Consider the following 16488-nt stretch of genomic DNA (forward strand, 5'->3'; position numbering starts at 1 on the left):
CACAAAGCAGATTATTATGCAAAGATGAAAGTCAGGCATTACCATGTTCACACATTCAGTCATTTACATTTGCAACGGATTCAAGCATGACATACTACAGTCGGCTACATGTTATCTGCCACCTTATGGGTTAGGGTTCAAAATTATTTATATTCAATTCTCAAAGTGTATTGACTGGAGAGCTTACACCCTTTATGTCACTGTGATTACCTCATTTGAAAGCCAAGACCTTCTAGTTACTGAAAATATGTGTGAGATCTGTGTGAGTGAACCACAGCTTACATCATATTTGCCGAACCTTAATCATAACCCTGATTGGGGCTACCTAATCCAGTGGTTCCCAAAGTGGAGGTCGGGACACCTTGGAGGGTCGCGAGGCTTTGGATGGGGGTCCCCCAGATGATTTCAAGATGTAATGAAAAGAAAATGGCTACTAATTTTAAGTATATTTTTGAGTGTATAACAGTATATAATTTGTGAAAACCATTCAAATGCTTAAAGGAGCTATACCTGATTTTACTTCTAGAAATGGAATGACATTTATTTTGTCCTCCTTTTGTATATTGTAAAGTCAAACGTTTGTGGGGGGAAACAGTGTGGATCAAATTACAAAACATTTGTATCAATTGTATGAACCTTCGGGCTCATTTTCCAGAATTTTTGAGAATGTGACCCTGAAAAGTGACCCTGCAAGTTGAAAGCTGAAATGTGCCTATAAATGTGTTCCTGTAAAGAAAGTGGATGCTACAAATATATAAGAAAGTTACCAATGAGTTTGGAGCACAGCTAACATTTAAATTTAGTGGCTTCCCCTTTCATTGTTTGCAATAAAAAAAATCAGGCATCTAAAACAAACTGTTTAAATATATATTAACTAGATATTAAAATGTTTTTTCTTCCTTTAAGTAGCATACAACGCAATAACTTCATACCATACAATCCCGAGTTGTCTACATGTACATTTTTGGGGTCCCAGTCAAAAAAAATTGGGAACCCCTGACCTAACCCCCTAACCCCAACCCTACAACCCTGACCAGGGAGGTGGCAGGGAAGAGGGTAAAGCAGAGGTAAATGTGTTCTATCTTGGGCACATTTTCTCTCTAAACAATAGATTGCCTGCACTGGCCCACACACAAGGACCACGTTCTACTTACATTAGTTCTTCTTACTACTACTACTTTATATAGACTTCTCAAAATCTAGGGATACACACATACTTTCCTTCTTAATCACTTAAACTTGCTTTGTAATTTTTAAAAATTACTTCGCCCGAACAGGGACTTGAACCCTGGACCCTCAGATTAAAAGTCTGATGCTCTACCGACTGAGCTATCCGGGCTCTAAATCGTGACGTCAACGCGCATGACAAAAACGACGACGTAAGCAGGTTTTTATCTCCTTTTTTCGTTTTTAAAGATTCTGTTACAACCATAGACTGTAGAAAATTTACAACCCTTCTATAAATACTATTAGTTTAGTATATATAAATTAACAACAAAGGCAGAAACAGCGAGAAAAAAAGGAAGACACGTGGACGTTGAAGATAATAAATTAGTACTCACGTGCCGGAGAAAACGTTACACACGCTGAAAACTCATATTAAACAACATTGATTTAAATAAAACCTTCTCCTGTCTATTGATGTAACTTTTAACGGTAAATAACTGTCATCCTCCACGTGTTTGTGAGGTTTGTAAAGTTATCGAACATCAAAAACCTAAAAAAAAAAAAAACAGCTCTCTGTCGCCATCTAGCGTCGGCTGACTGCAAAGACGTCCACTCCACGCCGCGTACGTCACACAAAAACACGGAAGTAGTGACCAAAACAAACCGCGCGACAAAGGTAGGCGATCATAGAAATGAAAAGGTGATGGATTTGAGCTTTTTAAATGAAATTCAAACCTTTTGGTGTTTTATGTGGGGGAAATAGATACATTTGATGAGTCTAAGGGGTTCAGTCTTGCGCTTGTAGTGGAAATGCTCATTGTTTTGTGCCTTTTCTTTGTTTTTTAGGAGTTCCATGGAGAAATATTCACTCGTAAGAACAATCGGTGAAGGCTCTTTTGGTCGTGCCTTGCTGGTCCGGTGTAAAAACAGCGAGCAGAATTATGTCCTCAAGGAGATCCAGCTGCCAAAGGTATTAAAATGCGGGATATTTCAATTTAGATGTAGTTTAGTTTTAGTCGACATTTTGTCAATTTAATTTTTCCTAGTTTCAGTAGAGAAGATTTCATGTATGTAATTTCATTTAGTCAACATTACGATGATATTTTTGTAACACACATTTAATTACATTGCACTGTTTCATGAAGCTTCTCCCACATGGACAGATTTGGTCTTGTTCCTTTCACATTTGATTTAAATATTACACTGCCTGATCAATAATACAAGTCAACACATGGATTGAACTTACTGCTCAGATCTAGGTTCAGCAACACTTAGAGAATCAGAATAGTTTTTATTGTCATTGTTTGAGAACAGGTTCACAAACTAGGAATTTTTCTCGGTGCAGGCATGCAACATAAAACATATATCATAGAATTTAGTTAAAAATAAGCTATACAACTTTAAACTAAAAGGCTTTAGGGGCCATGCATAAGAATATTAAATAAATAGGATAAAAAATAAAAAGTTAAATATGGTGAGATGACAACAATTGACGTAGAACCACAGTGGGATTATATTTACAGATGTGTAGGTGTATAAAGTGATATTAAGTGGCGCATCTAAGTGTGGCCACAACACACAGTGCAACAGGGCAGATTACATCCATGAGTCTGTGCCGAGGATATTAGGTCTTGTTTTTGTTCATGAGTCAAAGAATGAGAGTCCAAAGAACGAGATCAGATGAACATCCTGAATGACCAGGTTATTCCATCAGTGGATTTCTTCTTCCCCGATGGCATGGGCATATTCTTAGACGACAGAATTCATCCAGGTCAAATTGTGAAAGAGTGTTTCAGGGAGCGTGAGGCATAATTTTCACACATGGATTGGCCACAGAGTCCAGATCTTAAAGGGATATTTCAGGATTTTTGACATAGGGCCTCATTTCCTAGTTATCCATTTATTTTTTGTAATTAATGCAGTTCTTATATTTGAAGAGTTTCGTGGCGCAAGGCTAATGCAAGGCTAGTGCATTTCTATGGTATCAGCTAGCCTGCATTAAAAACAGTCTGACCCGCTCCACAGAGCACCTGAGGCAAATCACTTATAACGCCAGACTGACCATATAAATGTCTGTGTCCATAGAATAATTTTTGGAATATAACTGACCTTGCATCACATGAATGATCGCATTTTGAGGGACTATTTTCTAGCAGATCACTCCGCCGCTGCGTAGCTTATACAACCACGAAGCTGATGCTGCTCAAATATAAGTTCTTTTAAATGCAAAATGGTTAAAATTATTCTATCGACACAGACATTTATATGGTTAGTCTGACGTTATAAGTTATTTGCCTCAGGTGCACTGTGGAGCGGGTCTGACTGTTTTAGTGCAGGCTAGCTGATACCATAGAAATTCACTAGCCTTGCATTAGCCTTGCGCCACGAAACTCTTCAAATATAAGAACTGCATGAATTACAAAAAATAAATGGATAACTAGGAAATGAGGCCCGATGTCAAAAATCCTAAAATATCCCTTTAACCCCAGGGAGAATCTGTGGCATGTGCTGGAGAAGGCTCTGCACTGTGATCACACTCTCCCATCATCAATACAAGATCTTCCTCAAAAATAAACACTTGATCTTTTGACGTTGTAGAAGCTTATTGAAACAGCTCTTTCAAACTGTGTCACTGGAAGTTTCAGTGTATTAGTCCCTTCCTTTAATTTATATGAACTTTTTTACTTGTGATGAAAATATCTGGACATCTTGCTACATTTATTGTATTATTCTTTATTTTATCCTGTTGTCATTTCATGCTTTCTAGGCCCACACGGATTTGTAGTACGGCTCTATTGTGCAAAAACATTGTTACGATAATTTGTACCACAGAAAATACTTGTTTACAACTAGGCAAGGCATGTACCTCTGTATATGTATGTTGTACCGAGGGTCGAGCCAGCATATTGTATTTAGATTGCTATGATAATACCCTACCTGAATGCTTCCTCCACATAGTTTGTTATTCATGATGTGGCATAAATGTATCTTTTTCAATAGAACCTCTCCAAATCAGAGATTACGAGGAGAGAAGCCGTGCTGCTGTCAAACATGAGCCACACTAACATTGTTGCCTTCAGGGAATCCTTCGAAGGTATTGCATTTATATCTAATCAAGACCCTTTAAAGAGGTTATTGTTTTGCACTTAAAAATGACTCTGAAATTGTGTTTGTTCAGATGAAAGCCTGCTGTGTATCGTGATGGAGTACTGCAGCGGCGGAGACCTGCTGCAGAGGATACAGCGGCAGAAAAATGCACAATTCACGGTTGATGATGTATGAAGTTCAAAAATGTTTCTCGTTTTATAATCCCTGTCGTCCTCCATTTTGTTTCTCTAAATGGCCTTTGTGTTTCAGATTTTAAGGTGGTTCGCTCAAATGTGTGCCGGCGCAAAGCATATTCATGACAAGCGGGTTTTGCACAGGGACCTCAAGTCAAAGGTAGGACTGGATATCGCTGTGTTTGTTTCAATACTTGTACTTGTATTCTTGGTTTACGATACCAACACCTGAACAATACTTTTATTAGTAACCAACCATTTGTGCTGTTTCTGGATCCAGCAGGAATCAAAACTTTATATCAAAAGAAAAAGATATGTTTTTGGATATCTGTTTTTGATACCGTTTTAATCCAATACCAATACCTAAACCTTTATTTCTATACCAGGGTTCGACAAGTTTGCTTGGTGGAGGGTCAGTTTTCTTCATCATCAAAACCAAGGGTCACAGTAAACCTCACTTTCTACAAAAGCCAGTGTTGTACTTCATATGTGGCCAAAATGGATGTTCTGCTAAGAAGTTTTTATAGAATTTACAGTATTATCCACATTTCCATTGTGCTTTAACAGGCATTTGATCGATGATTTGTGTAATAATATTCCTCGAAATCATCTTGAGGTTTTGGCTCCTGGGCCTGACATCGCCTACCCTGTTCTATACCACCTTAAATAAGATAAGATGAGACAGGGGGCTCCAACCTTTTTCACCTGGCGAGCTACTTTTACACAACAAGAACGTCGGAGAGCTACTTATGCTTCAAAAGCGCTTGTGTAAAACGTATTTAAAAGAAAAATGACTTGAGTTTAGTCCTTATACTTTACAATATTGAGATTTGGGTAATGACCGTAAGGACAAGATCGCGAATACAAGCGGCCGAAATGAGTTTCCTTCGCAGGGTGGCTGGGCGCACCCTCCGGGATCGGGTGAGGAGCTCAGTTACCCGGGAGGAGCTCGGAGTAGAGTCGCTGCTCCTTCACGTCGAAAGGAGCCAGCTGAGGTGGCTAGGGCATCTGTTTTGGATGCCTCCTGGTCGCCTCCCGCGGGAGGTGTTCCAGGCATGTCCTAGTGGGACAAGGCCTTGTGGATGGCCCAGGACACGCTGGTGGGACTATGTCTCCGAGCTGGCCTGGTGTCGCCTCGGGGTCCCCCAGAACAGCTGGAGGAGGTGTATGTGGACCGGGAAGTCTGGGCATCTCTGCTGAGACTGCTGCCCCCGCGACCCGGATAAAGCGGAAGAAAATGGATGGATGGATGGACTATACAATATTGACCAAACTGTTTGCAGATCGTGTTCAGCATGTTCAGAACAAACAGAAAATGCATCTAAAATTTGAGCGTGTAGAGATGTAGAAAGTTTTTGCCGAGCTACCTAGAAAAGCCTGGGGAGCTACTGGATGGAGATCCCTGAGATAAGATTATCCTTTATTGATCTCACAATGGAGAAATTCACTTGTTACTTTTGTCTCTCAATAAGATAGCTCAGGTTGTGCAAAACAGACAGGAAATGTGCAAATAGTAAAAGAGGTGTCTTATGTACAATGAGTAAAAGCAAAAATCTTAAGGGGCAGGAACAATAAAGAAAAAAAATAAAACAAAACATTACAACAGACTATGAAAAGTAGAATATCAAGGTTGGCATTGGCAGTGCAAAGTTACAGTCCTAGTGCAGGTTGTCAATAAGTAACGCTGATTATTGCACGTGGTTTTGCAAAGGGGTTATTGCGCATGTTACTTTACAGTCTTGTTGTACAGTCTGACAGCAGTGGGGATGAAGGACCTGTAGAAGCGCTCTTTCTTGCATGAGGGTGTCTCAGTCTGCCACTGAAAGAGCCGCTCAGCTCCTCTACAGTCCCGTGCAGTGGGAGGATCTCAGTATTGTTGAACAACTAGCCCAAAAGTCTTCTCTTCTGTTTTTTCCCTTTTCTGTCAGAAAATCATAGGCCATGGCTGGAACATGTAGGAGGAGGAAAATACATAGATTTAACATTTTTAAACTCTGTATAGTCCCTTTAAGCTTTTCTCTCTACACCTTTCTCTTTCAGACCAACTTACTTTATGTCCTCTTTTGTTCCATCTACTGCATAAATCTGCTCTAAGTCTTGTTTCCTGACAATTCTAACAGGCTCCTTCTATTCACAGTCCTTCCTTGGTACATGCTGCTGATTCTTTAACATAATGATATATTGTGCAGCCCCATAAACATTCACACTATTAGTAAAAGAAGAATGTGCTCAACACGCACTGAACATCATATTTAAGATTGTCTGTAGAGTTCAGTTTGTTTATTGGCTCTAAACACGTCGCGGAAAGTTCATTTCGATTTTGCAAGCCACAAACTCTTCAAAGTAATGATAACATTTCACTTTTTAACTCGCGTATGAATTGATCTGCTCAGTTTTCGACAGAAGATGGTAGAAAGTCCAGCAGCAGCAGCTTGTTCTCTACATCAGAACATCAATATTCATCTTGATGCTTATTGCTTCGATGAATGTTTGCTCAATCTTGTCTCTAAGAGTGTTGTGGACTGGAATTAATATTGACCAAATTGCTGACGGGAATCATATCTCTGCACTTGTTTGCTTGTATTTGTGATGTGCATACTAATGTACCATTTTCTCTTTTTCTTTTTTTTACCCAGAATATTTTCCTTACTGAAAATGGGACCATCAAACTCGGGGACTTTGGCTCGGCGTGCGTTCTGAACAGGTCGCTTTTACACATCCATTGTGAATTAAAATTTAAATTCGCCCTTTGAAGATCTTGTAACTGTGTTTTTTCAGCCCAAAGGCGTTTGCTCAGACATACGTTGGGACACCATACTATGTTGCGCCTGAAATATGGGACAATCAGCCTTACAACAATAAGAGGTACAGTACAGTGGGGTTATTTTAATACTACTCGAAGCTGGGGTTCCCAAAGTGCGGCCCTGGGGGCAAAATACGGCTCTCAGACCAAGTTTTGGAGGCCCTAAGATGGTGCTTTTCACAAGTTTAATAATTCCACACGATTAAAACTCAAGCAGCTACAATTTATCGTGAGACAGAGCTGGCATTTAGGTTCCAATCCTAAATAAAGGTGCAGGGAATGGTTTAAACCTCTCTAAAATGCACCCAGTTGAATATCAGACCGTGCTGACCACTGATCTGTGGCCCTCCATGCTGTATGCATTACATAATATGGAAAAAGTTTGACTTTATGCAACTTGGGGACTTTCTGTGTGTATAAAACCGCATTCATTAAAGCATTGGTTCCCAACCACCTGGAGCAAACTATATGGTTAAAAATCATAAAACATGACTCCAGGTGCATTAAACACTCCAATTTCATTTTTGTTTGTTTGAAATAAATACTTATTAGCACTTATTTTCATGTTTTGATACATTTGTGGGGGCCATAGTTTTGGACTGCGGGGGCGTGGCCCCACTACAGCTGCAAGTATATCTAGAGGGAAGGAAAAAAGGAAAAAAGATTGGGAACCACTGCCTTACCCTCTTAGCCCCCGTCTTAGCCAAGTGCATTTGCTCCAGTTCAGCTTTACACAAATCTAGGTAACACCTCATTTGAAAGCTAAGACCTTCAAATCTTTTCATTGCTTTTTTGTCACTTTGTTGCCACTTTTCTGTTACTCTTACGTGGCATTTTTGGTGCTTTTTCGGTAAATTATTTGTCACTTTTTTGTCACTACTGTTTTTCTTTGGTTGCTCTTTCGTTGCGTTTTTCTCACCTCTTTGTTGCATTTTCATTCTCGTTTTTGTCTCATCTTTGACGCTATTATGTCGCTAGTTTTTTGAAGACGCCTTTAGATTTGGGTACAGCCAAACTGGGGAAAATGTGCTTGGTTCAAGTGGGGGTTAAGAGGTTAAAGGTCGGATTTTTTTTGTTACTCCTTAACTAACATTCTTCCCATATGAAAAACATACATTATATAATATTCATTCACCAAGAGTAGGAAATCTTATTTTCTCTCTTTCGATATTAGTAAACCTCTTGTAATGCAATCTGTATTTTCTATTTTCTCTCCTAGTGATGTGTGGTCCTTGGGCTGTGTCCTATACGAGCTCTGCACCCTCCGACACCCGGTACTTCTCCTTTACCAGACTTTCCAAAATAAATCACTGTCTCGATCTCTTCTGTATCTTATTATTAAAACAAAGCCTCCTCACTGTCGACTGTATATTTTTCTTGTTATAACCAACAGTCGTCCCTCTCTTTCATCCAGTTCCAGGCGTCCAGCTGGAAAAGCCTCGTTCTGAAGGTGTGCCGGGGCGCGTACCCTCCCCTGCCCCGACACCTGCCCTACGAGGTGCACTATCTGCTCAAGCACATGTTCAAGACCAACCCCAAAGACCGGCCGTCGCTTCAGACCATCCTGACCTCTCACCGAGTCTCCAAGCTGCTGCGCTCGCATCTGCCCCCGGAGGTAAAAGGCAGTACTGCAGCAAACATCAGTGATTCAGATTCAAAAGACTTTATTTCTTACCGAAGGGCAGTTCATTTGCAGCTTCCCAGCCAATATTCGTCCATCTCATAAATACAATACATAGAAGAATAGGCCAAACATATACAAATAAAATAAGTCAGCAAGTTAGCAAAAACCTTGAGCCATTATCGATCTAAGACGACACATTAATGATTTAAATGAGATTCATCCTTGTTTAGCAGCTGAAGGTGTGAAAGACAACAGATAACGATTCTTTGTTGCTCGCGGCACATTATAGCACCACCTAGAGGGCATCAACAGAAACTCAAAGGACAGAAATGTGCTCTCCATGATTTGTTTGCCCTTATTAGTAGCTCGCTTTTTCCAGAGTGAACTTAAAGGGGCTAGATACAAGTTAGCCATTTTATACTCACTACTGCCACCTCAGGTCTTACGTGTAACTGCACCTTGTATATTAAGCTCGTGCATGACGGCACTTCGGACCGAATTAACACTTTTTTGAGTGACAGTGCAGGATTTTAGAGGCAGTTGTGGTGAACAGGTCTGGGCTCATTCTACACATTAGGACATTGTTAGAACATGTAGGTGGAGGGAAATACTTAATTTTTCAATTTTTAAACTCTGTATAGTCCCTTTAAGTCCTTCAGCTGGACTCCTATCATTTTAGAGCAACTTTTTACAATGTTGTGCAGACCATTCTTGTTTTTTACAGACAACCCTTTGAACTAACCAATGAAAGAAAATGTCAAAAGCCTATAAAGGCAATAAAAGAATTGTAAAAATTGTGTAACAGACATTAATAGAACAGAGCTTCCTCAAAAGATAAATTCTCTGTTGATCTTTTTGAATAGTCGCTTCTGTATTTGACTCAAACTTTAGCTGAGAGTCAAATATAGTGCCCAAGTACCGATAAGAGCCCACAATGTCCACATTTTATTATGAATACTGCTCATTCCACAAGCATCCTTGCTGCGCCTAAAATCAATGATCAACTCCTTTGTTTTAGACACATTGAGATCTAAAGAGTTCACACCATTCAACGAAAGTATAGTACAGTCCTCCTGACAGTTTAGTGTAGTAACTTTACATATCAACCACATTTCTTCACATCTTAAGAAGCAAAATAACTAGGGAGTTTAAAAATGTTAAAATTATGTATTTTCCTCCCCCTATGTGTTCCAGCCATGTCCTAATGTGTAGAGTGCCGTTATGCACAAGCTTAATATAGAAGTTGCAGTTACGCATAAGACCTGAGGTGGCAGTAGTGAGCATAAAATGACCAACTTGTATCTAGCCCCCTTAAGCTCCAAAATTTGGGGGATTTTCTAAAAAGGCAAAACTGATTAAATAAACATGATATTTTTGCATGTTTTGTAGAATACACTTTTAGCTACCCATAAATTATGTTACCATTTTACTTATTATTAAACCTGTAACCTAAACATGCATTTGAGTGATGTCACACCCACAACCAAGGGAAAAACACAACTTACATTCCGCTTAATATTCTTTCTAATAAGTGGTGGGACAAATGGCAAAGTTTAAATAAGGATTTTGTTTTATCTTACTGTGATTGGTTAAATTCTCAAACTCATATCATGATAAACGCTGACAAATACTGTACGAGGAGTGGGCGGGGCCTGTATCTGACACAGAGCTGCATTAAACAGAACAGACCTAAAGTATAAACTTTTAAAACAATATAATGTAATACTGCACACACTTGATGAATATATGAAAGATGGATACAAACATGGAATGAGTCTATTCCATTTTAAAAAGCTCTTCTCTGTATTATAATGTATTTAAAACACTATCCACTGCAAACCCTTGTGTCAGACGGCGACGGTGACTTCTTTGAGACTTTTTATCTCTCCTGTGATCAGTGTAGAACTATCAAATCAAGTTCTTGTGATTCAGTTTATATATGTCTGCAAAGAATCAGCCTTCAGTTGCTATAATCCCTGTTTACTCCCGTTAATTCCCAATTCATTTCCACATATTCCCGCTAAGTCCCATGAATTTCATTAATTCCTTTGGAAAATGTCCAACATTGAAAATTCCCGGGTTAGGTTTGGTTGCTTTAGTTATTTTTAGGGTTGCAAAATTAAAATAATAATGTTCTGTCATCCATCTATCTCCAACCATCCTCCACTATTTTTTTTTTTACATTATGAAGATATGAAGATATAAGGATATTCTGACCAAAAGAACAGGGAAGTAATTCTGTGGGACATTTCTGGTTAAATAAAAGTCAAAATAATACAAAATCTTCAGAAAGTTTAGAAGGATTTGTTTTACCTGGCAACAGCTCAGCATTCATCACACAGTGTCTTTGGGCTGTTGTTTTTTTCCCCCCAGCTAATACATTTTAATTATAATACTGAAGTCCATTTGAAGTAATGTGGTTTCCAAACCTCGCGCTGCAGCAGAGATGTCATGCGGTCGTTCATCTGGACAACATACAGTCATGTCCCGGGGTCATCGGCGGAATTTCGACTCTTTCCCAACTTCCCGGGCCGCTGCGATGACCCTGCGCTGAAGCCGACCTCTGACAGGCCGCTGTTGGTTCAGATGGTATGTGTTTGACTTGATGTGTTGCAGGCCGCGGGGAGCGCGGGACGGGGGAGAGAGGGGAGAGAGGGGAGGCGCGTCCGGAGATGGAACCCAGAGGAAGGGGAGAAGGTGGCCGTGTTTCTAGGAGAGAAGAGCTTAATGCAAACGTCTGAAGGTAAAGTAAAGTCTGTTACAATGGAATGAGAGGAGCACCTGTTGGAATTACTCAGAAAGTGCAATATAGAGGAGCTCATTTAGAATTCAGACCGTTAGAGGCAGCAAATGCGTATTGGATTAAATACACCCAGTTCAAATTTCCCCTGAGCACATAGTATTTCAACCAACAGACAAAAGCAGCCATTCGGAAGATTTATTGACATGTATATTAGTTTTGGCGATCAGAACCCCTGCCGATGTATGTGTGAACAGCTTGGAGTTAGGGATGTCTCCCTGGAGCCTGGACACTGGTGGTCGTATGGAAGACCCGTGAACATGCTGCAGGGAGAAGCCGTGGAAGGAAGAGGGAGAGATGGGGTGGAGGTGGATCACAGCACAGCTGGGAGGCGAACAAACCATGATTGCTGGGGCTCAAAGAGTCGGACAGAGGGCGATGATTGGGTGCTACGGAGCTCTTACGCTGATGGCTGAGGTGGAGGTGTGGCCCTCTCGGAAGCGATCACTGGCTGGAGGGAGATGATGCTGAAATTAGTCTACCAGGTTGAATTAACGCCTAGGCTTAATTTCTCACTAAGTTCAAACTTCCCCTTCTGCTGTTTACTAGTATTGTGCACCTGGGCCAGGCACTTAACCCGACTACAGCCACATTTAACAAAGTAAATTTCAAATAACAGTGAAAATATGAGTATAAATATACATTATTATTATTATATATACATATAAAATATGTATATATCAATTGCACTTAATATTCAGTATATAGGCAGCAGTCTGAGCAGAGATGCCTAGACTTCTCTATCCACACAAACTTCAGCTGTTCTGGGGGGATCCTTGGATGTTTTCAGGGCAGCTCAAGGATAGTCCCTCCAGCATGTCCTAGGTCTTTCCCAGGACCTTCTCCCAATGGGGAGGCATCCGAAAGAGATGCCTGAGCTACCTCAGCTGCTCCCCTCGATGTGAAGGAGTAGCGGCACTACTCCGAGCTCCTCCCAGGTGAATGTCCTCATCTCATTTCAACTGCTTGTATCCGCAATCTTAATAATGTATTAGTTTTATGTAGCACTTTTCCAGATGCTCAAAATCACTTTACAATTTCAAACATTATTAATTAACAATATACTCAATGGTAAGTTCGGCCCCTCAGAGCACCACTAACCTCTCACACACTACATTCACCCAGGCTTTCTGGTGTTTCCCCACGATCTCCCATCCACGTACCAACCAAACCTACCCTGCTTAGCATCCGAGATCTGATGGGATCAGGCTTTTTTTCCTTTTGGGCATGACCCAGATCTCTATTACCATAGATGAAGATAGGAACCAAGATCAATTGGTAAATGGAGAGCTTTGCCTTTCTACTCAGCTCCTTCTTCACTAAGTTTAGTTTTATGTTGCCTACTTTTAAAGCAGTACTAAGTAGCTCTTCCCCCTAGAGGCCATAAGCGCAACTGCAGGTGTAGTAGCAAGTTACGATTTTTTTAACTTATTAATTGGTGAGTAAATACTACGCTGACAGGAAAGGCGAAGGGAGAGAGGGTTACTGTACATCCAATTATACAATGGAAATATTTTTTTTCACACAAACTTGGCTGTAAATACTGTTTAAAGTGACGTTAGCCCGCAGTTAGTTTTGCCCGTTAGCATGTTAGCTTCTTCTTCGTGATTCCATTAGTGTGTATTGCTTTCTCCGGACCGGTGGCAGTCGAGTTGCAAACATGGTTTTCTGTCCAGAAACACCAGGGGGAGATGAAAGACCCTCCAATCATCCCATAAACACTTGTACTGTATTACCCGCACAGGGACTACGAAAATACTGCTTTAGGGCATTCCTATTTTTGCAGTAATTCCTTAAACTCACCATTGGCTAGGGTTAAAGGTACTCTATAAGTGCTATTCAACCCAAAAGGTCGTCAATTCAATCTCTTTTTTAAATATTTATTTATAAAGTATTTTACAACAATCACAGTTGGTAAAAGTGCTGCTCTGCAAAAAAAAAAAGACACACAAAAACAGTGCACTTTTAAATCCGAAGTCTCTCAGTAATTGCTTGTTAAAAGGCACTTTGAAAAGGTGAGTCTTCAGATGGGCCTCAGAACCATTTTCAATCGGTCGTTGTGAAAAGTTCCTTGTGTCTATTGTTTCGACAGAACTCGTAGAGGAAAAAATGGTTTTGTCATCATTCAATTCCTTTTTTTAATGACTTAAAAGTCTGTCCTGAAGCTTCACCAGCTGTGAATCACTACAATAATGCTCTTTCCAGGTGTGGAGTGGTCAGGCGCCGATAGTGTGAGCAGCGAGCCCGCCCACAGAAAGCAGTGGGCCCCGTCAGAGTCAGTGCTGCAGAAGTTGGCCGACGCGAGCCTCATGTCTGCAGGAAGCGACCGCTCGGAGGAGCCGGGGGACAGCGGGCAGAGGAGGAGGTGGGACAGAGGGCCACCGGAGAGGCTGCTCAGCGCGTTGGAGAAGGCTCCTCTGTGCAGGGCCTTCAGCACCTTCATCATACGCCCGGCAGGTGCGGAGCAGACACCAAACATGAGCGATGTCGATGTCTATTGCACTGTTATTAACGACAATTTGGTTTATACTGTATCATTGTAATACCATTTTTTCAATCCATTCTGTAGTGCAATGAGAGCCCCACCTGGACTAAGAAGTGTGTTAAGTGTTCAGGTGTGTGATTATGAGAAGGGCATTTTAATTTAGTAATTTAGAACTTTCTCATAGAACTGCTCAAAATATCCAGTGGTTTCACTTCCTGATTTTCAAGGAAGTGAAACCACTGGATATGCACAGCTCTTTCAATAAAGAAGAAACAAAGCGTGTGGCTCATGTAGATGAAGTGAAGCTATAGCAAGTGTTTTTACTTCACGATGAAAGGATTAACTTTAGCAAGAGATCCAGAGGTGAGGAAAGCATTTTCTGGATGCGTAGGACCTGAGGAGGAGCTTTTTTGGGAGCTGCCTCAGCGATGCAAAGAACAGCCCCTTTGAACAGATTCAAAGACTACTCAAAGGTGCGTGAGTGGCTGAAAACACAGCTCCAGATAGGTTTTTGATGACAGAACAACATTGCAATATGGTAAAAAGCTCAAAAAAGTCAACTTACCCCTTCCTAAGTCAATGATTTGTTCCTTCAAACACATATGTATATATTGTTAATATAATATTGTAATACTTATGACCCTACCCTTAGACCAGTATGAAGACTGAATTACCTGGAAACATAGTGTTTTCTTGGTATTAGTATGGATAACAGTATTCCTTATTGTCCCTTGTTACAAAAGAAAGACCCGTCTTAACCACATCAGAACCCGGGGCCTCTTTACTATGAGGGAAGGAGCCCATCAGCATATATATTTTAACCATCTACATTGTTGTTATTTCCAGGCGCTGACCCTTTGGCAGGACCCCTGTCTGACCCGCAGGGGGATGACACTGACGGTGCCACACAGGAGGACACAGACGAGGAGCGTCTGCAGCCGCGCTCTGACGATGACGACACGTGAGTTCATCCATCCCAAGTTCTACATCCGAAAGTCCCGTTTTTATCCTAGTCTACAATTGGTTTGGGTCTGATTTAGTCCGAGCTCTGGAAATCCTGCAAATTAAGGCCTTAAATATAAAAAAAGCATTAAAGTGGAATAAAACTGGCATTGAATCTAAATTTCTTGGGGAAAAAATGTTATTACTCAAAATTTAACTCCAATTTGCTCTTGAATATCCAAATTTCCCTCATTCCTCCGTTTGATGCTATGTTTACAAATCTTTAAACATGAAATATTCACTTCTTTATTGCATTTGCATCATAAAAATATTGTATTTTGTCATTAAAATTGCTTTAAAATCATTAAATTGGACTTGCCACAAGTATTTGTTCTTGGACCTTCAGTATTCATATGATCATTTATGTTTAAGTCACACATATGAATTTCTACATTTCAAGCCCAAATAATGCAAATGTTACAAGCTTCTTTAAAATATCAACAACAAAATGAATACAGAAGTTGTAATAAGTTTGCCCTTGGTGTTTTCTCAGGGACTTTGAGGAAGACTCCCCCTGCGACTGGATGGACGAACTGGAGAAGCTGTTTTCTCAGCACTAAAGCACTAAAACAACCTCCTGCCAATGTCATGTTTACATTTGCCTTGAACTCTCCTCTTTGATGCTAAAACGAGCCTCAGTACTTTTTACACTGAGGCGAGTTGTATTTTATAAAGCCTTTTTAAGACACTACATGCTCTAAAATGGCGTTCACTATGTTGTCATCAAATTTCGTAATAAAGAAGTGTTGAGCTCATGCTTTTAACCAGATTTCGACTCCTCCTTGAAGCCGACGGGTGGCAACAGTTTGTGCAGTGGGTGGGACGGGAATTCCTATTTTTTCCAAACTCACAATATTACATCACTGTCTCAAATGCAAACACATGTGTTAAAAGCTCGACACTTTTTTTCAAGTAGCTCCTTGTACAAATAATTGGTTCTAGATACAGAATCCTGTTAAGTTTCAGGCATTATCTGTCTGTAATCTGCAATTTCAGATGTGATTCATCTTGATTACAAGTTATTTCACCTACACCATTAAAAGTCATTGATTTGTGCCAAAATGAAGGCATTAAATGTAATTTCTTAGCACATTAAGCTGCAGAGTTGGCTCAAATTGTACACAATGTTTTGCTCGAAAATTTCCCGTCCCATTTTCTTTTTGAATATCAAAATGTAGCCTCTTTCCTCTGATGACATCTTTGTGAATCTCCAGACATAAAATATGGCAAAGTTAGGTCTATTTCTGACGTCTTTTTAAATCCAAATTTATCCCGATTTTATCTAGAACTGGCGATACTACTGAGTCAAATATTTTATGAGGTGGC

The 16488-nt window shown here is 40.3% G+C and overlaps 1 protein-coding gene across 3 annotated transcripts; it reads left to right on the plus strand.

The window, feature by feature from the left end:
- The first annotated feature begins 1808 nt into the window (after positions 1-1808).
- Positions 1809-15885, plus strand: nek3 (NIMA related kinase 3). 3 transcript variants are annotated; one of them, XM_079574557.1, is made up of 13 exons: positions 1809-1843; positions 2014-2137; positions 4168-4261; positions 4346-4443; positions 4525-4608; positions 7085-7152; positions 7227-7313; positions 8471-8525; positions 8666-8866; positions 11492-11618; positions 13881-14132; positions 15007-15121; positions 15656-15885. In XM_079574557.1, exons 2-13 carry the CDS (start codon positions 2021-2023, stop codon positions 15720-15722), a joined length of 1365 nt encoding a protein of 454 aa, XP_079430683.1. In that variant the 5' UTR covers positions 1809-1843; positions 2014-2020; the 3' UTR covers positions 15723-15885. The 3 variants fall into 3 exon arrangements, with proteins under 3 accessions (XP_079430683.1, XP_079430682.1, XP_079430681.1); XM_079574556.1 differs by lacking the exon at positions 1809-1843 and adding an exon at positions 1854-1867 and having other exon boundaries at positions 11492-11623; positions 13889-14132; XM_079574555.1 differs by lacking the exon at positions 1809-1843 and adding an exon at positions 1854-1867.
- Positions 15886-16488: the final 603 nt, after the last annotated feature.

This window comes from Gobius niger (genome assembly GCF_951799975.1).
Source record: "Gobius niger genome assembly, chromosome: 1".
Lineage (NCBI taxonomy): Eukaryota > Metazoa > Chordata > Actinopteri > Gobiiformes > Gobiidae > Gobius > Gobius niger.